The sequence below is a fragment of the Carassius gibelio genome, chromosome A1, assembly GCF_023724105.1.
Source record: "Carassius gibelio isolate Cgi1373 ecotype wild population from Czech Republic chromosome A1, carGib1.2-hapl.c, whole genome shotgun sequence".
In the NCBI taxonomy this organism is placed as follows: domain Eukaryota; kingdom Metazoa; phylum Chordata; class Actinopteri; order Cypriniformes; family Cyprinidae; genus Carassius; species Carassius gibelio.
Window position 1 is genome coordinate 39,096,086 of NC_068371.1, and position 13,050 is coordinate 39,109,135.

The 13,050-nt window shown below is 41.0% G+C and overlaps 1 protein-coding gene across 1 annotated transcript; it reads left to right on the forward strand.

The window, feature by feature from the left end:
* Positions 1-1,088: 1,088 nt before the first annotated feature.
* On the forward strand, positions 1,089-8,922 carry LOC127952052 (protein NLRC3-like). Its single transcript, XM_052550646.1, has 8 exons — positions 1,089-1,138; positions 3,049-3,171; positions 3,347-3,442; positions 3,634-3,756; positions 3,882-3,995; positions 4,526-6,352; positions 8,301-8,484; positions 8,758-8,922. Exons 1-8 carry the CDS (start codon positions 1,089-1,091, stop codon positions 8,920-8,922), a joined length of 2,682 nt encoding a protein of 893 aa, XP_052406606.1.
* The last annotated feature ends 4,128 nt before the right edge of the window (positions 8,923-13,050 follow it).

Sequence of the window (13,050 nt, forward strand, 5' to 3'; positions counted from 1 at the left end):
TATTTATTTTTTTTTATGGATTATTCTGCAACAGGTTTATAACAATACAACCAAACACTGCAAGCTAACGCTTGGGTTATTTTTATTGGTTTTAGTGTTTCCAAAAAACTTTACAGAATTGATCATGCAGTAATTATTGAAGTTGATTCTAAAGCCGTTGCTGGCAGTCATTAAACTTTATGAATGTATGGTGTTGATTTAAAAGCAAACTAGGTTCTAATGAATGTACAATTGTGTCACCCGGGCCATGTTGAAAGGTACAAAAGTCACAATATAGACGCTGAGCCAATTTGCAATATTATTTATACTCCAACATTACACCCTAACTAAAGTTTGAATCATGGGATGACAGAGAACTGTACCTTTTTAAAGCAAATAAGTGACTCTAAAAAATCTAACACCCAGCAATGTGTAATTTCTTTGCATCTCTTTTCGAATACAACATTCAAATTACTAGACCAAAAATTATATCCTGAGAAAAGTGGATTTTGTGGGGTATACCGCCATTGACCTCCATTCATTCTGCACTCGCCCTGTGACCGCCTTCATATGGAATCAGAATGGAACTACAACCAGTTCGGAAGCCGGAAGTGTAGTGAGTGAAACTTCTCGCCATATTAGACATTCTCTGATTCGTCCACTACTTGAGTGTACAACCAGGGGGCAGGAAAAACCAGCCAGATGAAGGCATCTCAGGAGACAGGAACTGAAGCCGACATTGATTTCGGACGTGCCTTGATGCCTTCCTACCTTGGAATGCAACCTCCGAAGGCAGCATTTTTCATTCGTGTACAGCTCGGGAGCTAGGAAGCTAATTGAGATTCACCCTCGGTTTTCTAACGGCTCTGGATGTACGTTAGCGCAAAGAAAATAAGATTTGGGAATAATGTAATGAACTCATGTTAATCTCGACTTTATGGTGACTTCCGCATTCGTATAAAGCAAATTAAGTTTCACTGGTTTATTTTAGCTCGTGATTCTGTTTCTCCAACTTTCAGAATCCGTTCAAGTGAATAACTATTTTATTTATTTATTTATTCATCATTTCCACCCAGAATGAGATCAAATTATGTATTTTCAGATTCCTCATGGATGACACACAAACATCCAGATATGACTCTTTTTCTCCAGGATGGAGGTACTTGGAATACATGCTGTAGCCTATTAAATTAACCATTTATATGAAAAACGGCCACCGTTTTGTTTTTGTTTTCTTTGTCAGGTTTAAAATTAAAAAAAGTAAATATTTACACAAACCTTACATTGGGTGCGGGTCTATTACATTTGTTAAGCACTGTAAATCAACATAGTATAAACGAAAAGATCATGAGTTTAAAATTAGAATTTTATTTAAAACTAATATAAATAGTGCTGCTTGAGAGCAAGTTTATGAACCATTTAGAATTTTCTAACTTTGTCTACTTTCAGGACTTCTGATGTTCTGCATCATATTTATGCAGAACATCAGAAGTCCTGAAAGTAGACAAAGGGAATCCAGTCAAATGTGACAAAATATAAACTTTGTCTTATATTTGAGAAAAAAATATCCAGTGTTACATTTCTGTAAGTGGCAAAAGTATGTGAATCTTTGCTTTCAGTATCTGGTGTGACCTCCTTTAGTAGCAATAACTGCAGGTAGCGTTCCTTGTAAATGCTGATCAGTTCTGCACAATGGCTTGTAGGAATTTTAGCCCACTCCTCAGTACAGTATCGCAACTTTGTGGGTTTACTTCTATGAACTGCTTGCTTCAGGTCTTTCCAAAACATTTAAATTGGATTAAGATACGTACTTTGAGTTGGCCATTCAAAAGCATTAACTTTGTCCTTCTTTAACAATTCTTTAGTAGAATGATTTGTGTTCTTGGGGTTATTGTCTTACTGCAAGACCCACTTTCTCTTGACACTTTCTCGGATGGATGTCCTGACATTTTCCTTTAGAATTTGCTGGTTTAAATCAGAATTCATTGTTCTATAAATGATGGCAAACTGTCCTGGCCCAAGATGCAGAAAAACAGGCCCCAACCATGATACTACAAACACCATGTTTCACAGATGAGCTAAGTTTCTTATGCTGGAATGCAGAAAGTGTTCCAAACATCGCACTTCCTATTTAAACTGAAAAGTTTTATTTTGGTGTCATCTGTCCACAAAACATTTCTCCAATAGACCTCTGGCTTGTCCACATGATCTTTAGCAAACTGCAGATGGACAGTGATGTTAATTTAGAGAGCAGTGGCTTTCTTATTGCAGCTCTGCCGTACACACCTTGATTGTTCAGTGTTCACCTGATGATGGATTCAGGAACATTAACTTTAGTCAATGTGAGAAAGGCCTTTAATTGCTTAAAAGTTACCCTGGGCTCCTTTGCAACCTTGTCTTGCAATAATCTTGCTTGAGTGATGTTTGTTGGTCAACTACTCTTGGGGAGGATAACAGTGGTCTTGAATTTTCTCTTTTTGCACACAATCTGTCTGATTGTAGATTTGTGGAGTCAAAACTCTTTGGAGGATTTGTGTCCTTTTTCGACCTGATGAGCAACAGCAACTCTTTTTCTTAGGTCCTCAGAAATCTAATTTGCTTGTGCCATGATACACTTCCACCCACATGATCAAACTTTGATAGATCCCTGGTAAAAAAGAAAAAAAAGAAACGGGGCAGGCAATGACACCTGATAGTAATCTCACTGATTGAAAACACCTCTGAACAGATGGACTTTAATTTCACCTTCAAATTAACAGCTAATCCGAGATATTCACATACTTTTGCCTTCCACAGATATGGAATATTGGATCATTTTCCTGAATAAATAAAATATTTCTGTATGATTTCTTTGATTGGGTTCTCCTTGTCTTCTTTCAGGACTTGTGTGAAAATGACTTGTTTTTAGTCATATTTATGCAGAAATATGGAGAATTCTAAAGGGTTCACAAACATTCAAGCAGCACTGTATAGCTTTAGACATTTACAACATAGTATATACAAAAGATTCTAAGTATTTAAATCATAAATAAATATCAGTAGAGTAATTCAAAGGATTCTTTGTTATAGTATAGTTCATCAGAAAAGATCAGAACCAGAGCCCAGCTGTGTATCTATAAAGAGCAACCAGTCCTTGGATTGTCCAGTTAAGTTTAAGAGTGACAAGCCTGTAAGTCATCCACAAAATTTTAGGTAATATATTTCATTAACAGACATCAATGACATTTTTATAATATCAAGTTATATACATAATTATATTTTTTTCTTCATCTGATATTTTAACAGTTGCTCACACAGAAAGACACATATATGAAAGTTCTTTGTTCAGTTTTTTTAAGGTGTACTTTTTAATCTCTCTTTGTTATAGTACTGTTCACCAGAAGAGATCAGAACCAGAGCCCAGCTGTGTATCTATAAAGAGTGAACAGTCCTTGGATTGTCCAGTTAAGTTTAAGAGTGACAAGTTTGTAAGTCATCAACAAAATTTTAGGTAATATATTTCATTAACAGACATCAATGATATTTTTATAATATCAAGTTATATATAAAGTGTTTATGTTATACATAATTAGATTTTTTTCTTCATCTGATATTTTAACAGTTGCTCACACATCGTTTTGCATAGTAGTACTTTTTAATCTCTCTTTCTTACAGTACTGTTCACCAGAAGAGATCAGAACCAGAGCCCAGCTGTGTGTCTATAAAGAGTGACCAGTCCTTGGACTGTCCAGTTAAGTTTAAGAGTGACACGTCTATAGATGATCCACAAAATTTCAGGTAATATATCTCATTAACAGACATAATTGACATATTTGTGATATTGAGTTGCTCACACAGAAAGACACACATATGAAAGTACATCGTTTTGTATAGTACTACTTTTTAATCTCTCTTTCTTACAGTACTGTTCACCAGAAGAGATCAGAACCAGAGCCCAGCTGTGTGTCTATAAAGAGTGACGAGTCCTTGGATTGTCCAGTTAAGTTAAAGAGTGACGACACAAGGCTTAACCATGAGTATGTCATTTCTTTAAAGTATGATATTATAATATTATAATTAGTAGAGTATAAAAGTTGAATTATTTATTATTATTATTTTCTGTATTTATTTAAAAAAGGTTTTGTTTTTTTTAATCAGTAAAAAAAATATATATATACAGTTGTGACCTTGAGCAGCAGCATTGTTAATAAAGTCACAACTGATATTCAAGTAATAAGAAACATTCCACAAATGCCCACCAAGTGTCTGTTTCATGATTTAAGGTTAATCCTGCCACCCAGTGTGGTTGTACAAAAACCCACCTGTAAGAAATATGACCAGTCTATGAATCAACCACAGGACAGCACGTATCCTGGTGTCAGGTAAATTATTGGATTATTTATTTATTTTGGTGATTTTGATGGAATGCACTATCACACATTGCTCAAATACATTATTAATAACTGACACGTCTCATAAACCTTATATCTGTGTCTCATAATACAAAAAAGACTCTGTACATATACCTATGTAACCCATGTAATAATGTGGTATTTTAATTTTACAGCCATGAATTCCTCAACAGGTTTAAATCAAATCTGATGAAGAAATTCTTTTGTCTTAATGAGGGAACAGCAAAACAGGGAAACCCAACTCTGCTGAATGAGATCTACACAGAGCTCTACATCACAGAGAGTGAGAGTGGAGAGATCATCAATGAGCATGAGGTGAGACAGATTGAGACACAATCCAGGAGAGCAGCAACAGAGGATACACCGATTAAATGCAATGATATCTTTAGACCTTTACCTGGACAAGACAAACACATCAGAACTGTGCTGACAAAGGGAGTCGCTGGCATTGGGAAAACGGTCTCTGTGCAGAAGTTCATTCTGGACTGGGCTGAAGGGAAAGAGAATCAGGATGTCCATCTCATATTTCCACTTCCTTTCAGAGAAATCAATTTGATGAAAGATAAAACACTCAGTCTTTCAGATCTCCTGCAGTTTTTCTTCCCTGAAACTAAAGACATGGAAATGTCCAGTGACAAATCTAAAGTACTGTTCATCTTTGATGGTCTAGATGAGTGTCGATATTCGCTGGATTTTCAGAGCAATGTGAGGTTGTGTAATATATCAGCCTCGGTGGACGTGTTGCTGATGAACCTCATTGTGGGGAATCTGCTTCCCTCTGCTCTCATCTGGATCACCTCCAGACCAGCAGCAGCTGATCTTATCCCCTCCGAGTGTGTCCATCAAGTGACAGAGGTACGAGGCTTCAATGAGCCACAGAAGGAGGAGTACTTCAGGAAGAGGATCGGTGATCAGAGCCTGGCCAACAGGATCATCACACACCTGAAATCGTCAAGGAGCCTCTACATCATGTGCCACATTCCAGTGTTCTGCTGGATCTCAGCCACTGTTCTAGAGAAGATGTTGAGTGAAGAAGAGATTGAAGAGATTCCCAAGACTCTCACTCAAATGGACACATACTTCCTGATCATTCAGACCAACATCAAACATGAGAAGGACTATGAGAAGAATGTGACAGATGAAGACATGATTCTCAAACTGGGTGAACTTGCTTTCCAGCAGCTTGTGAAAGGAAACCTGATCTTCTATGAGGAAGACCTGAGAGAGTGTGGCATTGATGTGACAGAAGCATCAGTGTACTCAGGACTGTGCTCTCAGATCTTCAGAGAGGAGTTTGGCTTGTATCAGGGGAAAGTCTTCTGCTTTGTTCATCTGAGCATTCAGGAACATCTAGCAGCTCTATATGCCCACCTCTCCTGTACAAGCAACAACATAAATGTTTTTGACCAAATCACCAAACAGAGTTCGTTGTGTGTAGCTAAAAGCTGTTTTCAACTCACGATTAAAAATGTTTCATTATCTAAGCTCCATTGGAGAGCTGTGAATGAGGCTTTACAGAGTAAAAATGGACATCTGGACCTTTTCTTGCGGTTTCTTCTGGGTCTGTCAGTGAAGACTCATCAGGTTCACCTACAACGACTAATAAAATGGTCAAGAAGTAGCAATGAGAAAACTGACAGCAATGAGGAAACTGACTGCAGTGAGAAAACGGTTAAGCACATCAAGAAGAAGATCAGGACCACTAACTCTCCAGAGAAAACCATAAATCTGTTTTACTGTCTAAATGAACTGGGTGACCATTCACTAGTGCAAGAAATACAACAGTATCTGGAATCTGGAACAATAAGTGAAGCCAAACTCTCTTCATCTCAGTGGTCAGCTTTAGTTTTTGTGTTGTTAACGTCAGAGGATGAGCTGAATGAGTTTCGTCTTGATAAATTTGTTAAAGGAAAGAATACACATGAAAATATGAAAGTTCTTCAGAAGCTGCTGCCTGTGATTATAGAATCCAGATCAGGTCAGTAAGTGTCACGGAGAACAATACATTCACTGTTTAAACATTAAAAACATCAAAGTTAAAAGCTCATAAATCATCAGTGCGGCAGATGATTTCCAGTGTTTAGTTGTCAGTCTTTTGATTTAGATTTTTGTTTTCTGTGACATGTAAGATTTAGTGTAAGATTCCTCCAGACATTCAAACAAAGTCAGAGTGGTTGCATTATAATAATTCGGGTTTAACATTTCTTAAAAATATTCTTGCACATGAAGAAAGAATGTAAATATTTGTAAGTTTTAAACCACTGGCATACAAGACCAAGCAAACACAAGGAGAGGTAGCTCATGTATAGAGTAGCTCAAAACTAAAATGTGATGTATCATTTAATGCATCATAGTACACACTATTGAATTCAAAAGCTGAAATCTACTAGGTAGTTATTAATAATACGTTTTTGTTTGTTTGTTGTTAATAAATTACCCTCATGTCGTTCCAAACCCGTGAGACCTCCGTTTATCTTTGGAACACTGTTTAAGATATTTCAGATTTTGTCCGAGAGCTGTCAGTCCCTCCATTGAAAGTGTATGCACGGTATACTGTCCATGTCCAGAAAGGTAAGAAAAACATCATCAAAGTAGTCCATGTGACATCAGAGGGTCAATTAGAATTTTTTTTAAGCATTGAAAATACATTTTGGTACAAAAATAGCAAAAACTACTTTATTCATCATTGTCTTCTCTTCCGTGTCTGTTGTGGGAGAACAACAAAGCAGTTTGTGATATCCGGTTCGCAAACGAATTATTCACCAATTTATTTAAACACCAAATCGAACTGAATCGTTTTAAACGGTTCACGTCTCCAATGCGTATTGATCCACAAATGACTTAAGCTGTTAACTTTTTTAATGTGGCTGACACTCCCTCTGAGTTCAAACAAACCAATATCCACGAGTAATTCATTTACTCAAACAGTACACTGACTGAACTGCTGTGAAGAGAGAACTGAAGATGAACACCGAGCTGAGCCAGATCGTCATCAGTCAGAATTTGGCCCAGAAGCTAATTTCCAACATGCCAGAGCAAACTGCAGAGATTATGAAGAACAAGAGTCAACACTGTCAGCATACCATAGAAACATGGGAAAATAATCTACAAATACTGAAGCAGCAAACTTTGCAAAACACAAAATTTGTGTAACTGTCAAAACTTTTGGCCATGACTGTTGTTTTAAACATGTTAAAGCTGCAGTTGGTAACTTTTGACGCTCTAGCGGTTAATAAAAAGAACTGCTTGCTTCTTGCGGGAAGAACATCTTAGCCGGAACTAATTCTCTCTGTTTATGTCTATGAAGAATCACAAAGGTACTGGGTTACTCCGCCGCGGTAACCCTGAAGCAATCTAAAATAGTCTGAATATAAACACTTATTTTAGGTGCACCCTAGTGATTCAAGACAAGCTAAAAACACGGTTTGGCAAATGGATTCATGGTGTACTCGCTTATTATATAATTTTTTATACATTTTGAACACAAACAAAGTTACGGACCGCAGCTCTGATTGGTTGTTTTCTTATCAGGAGCAGTCCGTAACTGCAAATGGCAATAGGACCACTGGGAGGAGCCAGAGGAGCTTGATTTTTTCACAGATTATCTGTCTCATATTCTACTGTCAGGACATAATGACAGGTTTAACAAATATGAAAAAATGTATTTTTACAAAAGTTACCTACTGCAGCTTTAAATAAGATAAGTTATGTGTTTTACTTAATACATTAATTACATTCATTTATGCAATTAATACATACATTTTGATTTAAATAAACCTTAACTTTATATTTGTGTAAATTTCCCAGTTAAATGTAGTTTTGCCCTCATGGTATGAATTAAATAAATTATATCGCTAATTGTTTTTAATTGCAGCATGTTGTTTGAAGGATTTTGTAGCATTTCACACTTTGATTTTTATCTGTTGACAGGTTGTGGAATTCTGGCGTCACAGATGAAGGTTGTGCTGTTCTGGTTTCAGCTCTGAGATCAAACCCCACGCAGCTGAAAGAACTGGATCTGTCTGTGAACAAACTCGGTCCTTCAAGTCTGAGTCTGCTCTCTGCTGTACTGGAGGATCCTCACTGTACACTGGAGAAACTGAGGAAAGATCATATGACTCGTATATGCGTATATGTTTGATTTTGCATAAGACAGACATCTTACATAAAATACAGATATGGTGCATATAATAACAATTTTACCTGCTTGAATGAGATGTTTTATAATCATGTTTTGTGCTCTGTGCCATTTTCGGTCTCATTCTAATAATCCATCAAATGTACAGATTGGTGCATTTGTAACTCATCTTTAATAATAGGTTCACTGCTAAACTGATCTAATCTGAGAGAGTGAAGAGGGTGTCATTGTTTTTACAGGTTGGCATACTGTGGGATTACAGATGCAGGTTGTGCTGCTCTCACTTCAGCTCTGAGATCAAACCCCTCACACCTGAGAGAACTGAAAATATCTGTGAATAATTTAGGAGATTCAGTGAAGCTACTTTCGGAAGTACTACAGAATCCTCATTGTAAACTGGAGATACTATGGTAAAATCCAAAATTACCAAAATGGTACCAAAAATTGTTTATGAGGTGCAAAACAAATGACCGTTTTGAAAACAAAATAACAAATCCAAAAATAAAACCAAAAATTTAAACAAAGTCAGAAAATGCAATGACAAGTCAGACAAAATGCAAAAGGTAGGTATATAGTGGTGCAGGTATGACATCAGAGCCCGGAAGACTAATTTGCCACCAGTTCCTTCAAATTTCCAAAGAGATTTATAATGTTTTTATATTTAAGATTATTGTCTTATTGTCACGCTACCCAGGGATAGAGGAGCAAGGAGGTGTCACGTCCCCGGGCTGATCTGTCTGTTTTTACCATAGACTGTAAAAAAATATGGACGTAGTGTCCGTGACGTCACCCATAGACTCCTCATTAGCGGTTTTGAAGCGTAAAGTGTGTAGAGCGGGCTGGCGCCATCTTGGCAGCGCGTCACCGCGCGACTCTCTTGGATAATCGAAAATGGGCAAAAAGGCTGGAGCTGATTGCTGAAGCCACACCCACCTAGTGCGACGGCATTGTCAGCAGCCGCAATCCACCTGTCACTCAAGTGGCCACGCCCTTAATTATGCTGAACTTTAAGTCTTAATATAATTTAAACGGATGAGTTTTAAAAAAATTCACCCCCCTAACAAGTGTCATGAAGGGCAAAATTAGCAATATAGACCAAAATAATTTTTTAACCAGGCTGTAAACATGTTTTTTTCTGCTGTAAAGTTGGGCATTTTAACATGGGGAGTCTATGGGACTGACTCCCTTTTGCAGCCAGCCTCAAGCGGCCAGTCGATGAATTGCAGTTTTAGTCACTTCCTTATTGGCCTCACGAGAGAGAGCGGGAGGTTGCCGCTCGGTTTTTCCCTATAGTGTGTGTTGTTGTTTACACTTACCATGTGCTTCTGTGTCACCGTGGTGCCCGTCTCCGCCCTCTTGTTTCATTATTATCTTGTTATTGGTCACCATCACCTGCTCTGCATCATCACAATCACTCCTTCTCTATTTAGTCTCCTCATGTGTGCTGTCCGTTGTCAGAACGTCGTGTTGATCTCGTTCATGTCTCAGCCTTGTCCTCACCTCTTGATTAGCTTGCGCAGAGATCGTGCCAGTTTTGTTTTCATCCTCTAGTTTTGTTTTTCCCCCCTCCTCATGCTTTCAGGCAGCGCTATTCTTCAGCCTTCCGGGCTCACGATCACCGACCGCTGTAACTCTTCTTCTTCGACGCGCTGCAGCGTGCCACCAGTTCCCCGCCTCAACAGCGCCCCCGCCTCCCTGTCAGTTTATCTGGGCATTGCATCAGTGGATTTCCAAGTGGAATTCGTCCAGGAGGCTCCTTTGGATCTGCTCCAGACTGCCCTGTTCCTGGATTGTTTTTGTTTGTAAAAAATTTTTTTTTCTGTCCTTTGACATTAAAGCCCATCTAATAAACTGACCCTGTTTCAGCACCTGCAACTGAGTCCCAGTCTCGCTCTGACAGAATGATCTGACCACCATGGACTCAGCAGGTGCAGATCCCCTCAGATCAGCCGTCACCCAGCAGGACATTCACTTGGGCCAGTATGCCTCCCAGCTAACATCCACCTCCCGGGAGGTTGAGTTCCTTAATGCCCAGTTGTCGGAGCTGACCGCCCAGCTCCAGGAACTTCGAAGACAGACATCTGCCAGATCGGAGGACCCCACTAGCCTCTCCTCTACCCATCATGAACCTGAGCCTCATACCAACAACCCACCTCCCTATGATGGGAACCCTAACTCCTGCAGAGCCTTCCTGTCTCAGTGCTCCCTAGTCTTCGCCCTCCAGCCCCTCAGATATGCCCAGGAAGAGACTAAGGTGGCTTATGTTTTAACCCTCCTTACAGGCTGCGCCCGTGACTGGGGAACTTCAGTATGGGAGGCCCGGGCTCCCTTTTGTGCTTCTTTTGAGGACTTTCGACAGGAGATGGTCAAGTTATTTGATCGTTCTGCTTGGGGTGATGAGGCAGCAGCCCAGCTGGCACGGCTACGGCAAGGAGGCCGTTCAGTGACTGAGTTTGCCATTGAATTCAAAACCTTAGCAGCGGCCTGTGACTGGAATGAGGGGTTTTGCAGAGCCGTGTTCCGCGCTGTACTAGATGAGGAGATCCAAGACAAGATCGCCACCCAAGAGCTTCCACGCAGTTTTGATGATCTGGTCGACTTAGCCCTTCGCGTAGAGAGCCGCCTTTGCCTTCGTCACCAACAACTGACTGCTCGCACTTCTTGGAGGGTAGGAGAAATGACCAGCGAATCCACCCGGTCCTGCCTCTGCCATCTCCTGCTGACCCTGAACCTATGCAGGTGGGACGTCTGCGTCTAACTCCTCAGCTGAAGCAAGAGAGACTCACCCGGGGCTTATGTTTCTACTGCGGGAGGGCCGGACACTTCGTCGGAAAATGCCAGCTAAAAGCCAGGGCCCATCAGTAGCCAGGGGGATTCTGGTGGGCACATCTCCTCTTAATTTCCCCCACTCTTCCCGCACACTACTTCCCGTGGGTGTCCAGTTTGGAGGCTCTAGTCACTCCTGTTCGGCCCTGGTGGATTCTGGGGCTGGTGGTAGTTTCATGGATACGGCACTGGCCAAGCAGTGGGGAATTCCTGCCATTCTCCTCTCTACTCCTATCTCTGTTCGGTCTCTTGATGATTGTCCTATCACCACCATCACTCACCTCACCCCTCCTGTAAGTCTTATTGTTTCGGGCAATCACCATGAGATAACCGAGCTGTACCTTCTTGATTCCCCGAGTGCCCCCGTGGTTCTGGGACACCCGTGGTTGGTGCAGCACGGCCCTCGTGTGGATTAGGCCAGAAACTCAGTCTTGTCTTGGAAGCAGTCTTGTCTTGAGTCTTGTTTGGGTTCTGCCTCTTTTCCTGGTGCTGTGTTTCCTGTTGTACAGGTGAATGATGCTGATCTGTCCAGGGTGCCGGAGGAGTACTGTGATCTGCGGCAGGTCTTCAGCAAGTCCCGGGCTGTGTCCCTGCCTCCTCACCTGCCTTATGATTGTGCCATCAACCTCCTCCCAGGCACTTATCCGCCCAGGGGTCGGTTATATTCCCTGTCTGGTCCAGAAAGAGAGGCTATGGACAAATATATTCGTGAGTCCCTTGATGCCGGTCTCATCCGTCCCTCCTCGTCTCCTGCCGGCGCAGGATTCTTCTTTGTTAAGAAGAAGGATGGCTCCTTGCGCCCTTGTATTGATTATAGAGGTTTGAATGACATTACCATTAAGAATAGGTACCCCCGTCCCTTAATGTCATCTGCCTTTGAACTTTTGCAGGGAGCCAAGGTCTTCAGTAAGTTGGACCTCCGTAATGCCTATCACCTGGTTCGGATTCGAGAGGGGGATGAGTGGAAGACAGCATTCATCACTCCTTCGGGACATTATGAGTACCGGGTGCTACCCTTTGGCCTGACGAATCCCCCAGCTGTCTTCCAGGCCCTGGTTAATGACGTATTGCAAGACATGGTTAACAAGTTTGTCTTTGTGTACCTTGATGTCTTTCTTATTTTTTCTCCTTCACTTCTGGTACACACCCAACAGGTGCGCCAGGTGCTACAACAGCTGCTGGAGAACCAGCTATACGTTAAAGCAGAGAAGTGCATTTTCCACTCAAAGTCAGTTCCCTTCCTGGGCTATATCATTTTGGCGGAGGGAATCAAAGCAGATCCCGCTAAGATAAGGGCCGTAGCCGAGTTGGCACCTCCAGACTCATGCAAGGCACTGCAGCGGTTTCTGGGATTTGCCAACTTCTACAGGCGTTTCATCAGAAACTTTAGTCAGGTTGCTGCACCCTTGACAGCTCTTACCACCACTAAGGTACCGTTTAGGTGGAATTTGAAGGCTCAGAAGGCTTTAATGACCTAAAGTCCCGGTTCATTTCTGCTCCTGTTCTTTCATTTCCAGACCCTGAACGTCAGTTTATTGTGGAGGTGGATGCTTCTGAGATTGGAGTAGGTGCGGTCCTTTCTCAGAGGTCCCCCAGACTACTACTCTCACCGCCTGAGCCCAGCAGAACAGAATTATGACGTAGAGAACCGGGAGCTGTTGGGTGAGTGGCGTCACTGGTTGGAGGGGTCAGCGCAGCCCTTCTTGGTTTGGACGG

Excerpts from the sequence above, each read along its gene's own strand:
- LOC127952052 (XM_052550646.1), top strand. The coding sequence starts at position 1,089 with ATGGATGACACACAAACATCCAGATATGACTCTTTTTCTCCAGGATGG. Across the intron at positions 1,139-3,048 it reads TCTTTTTCTCCAGGATGGAG|TATAGTTCATCAGAAAAGAT; the intron begins GTACTTGGAATA and ends TCTTTGTTATAG. Across the intron at positions 3,996-4,525 it reads GACACAAGGCTTAACCATGA|CCATGAATTCCTCAACAGGT; the intron begins GTATGTCATTTC and ends TTAATTTTACAG.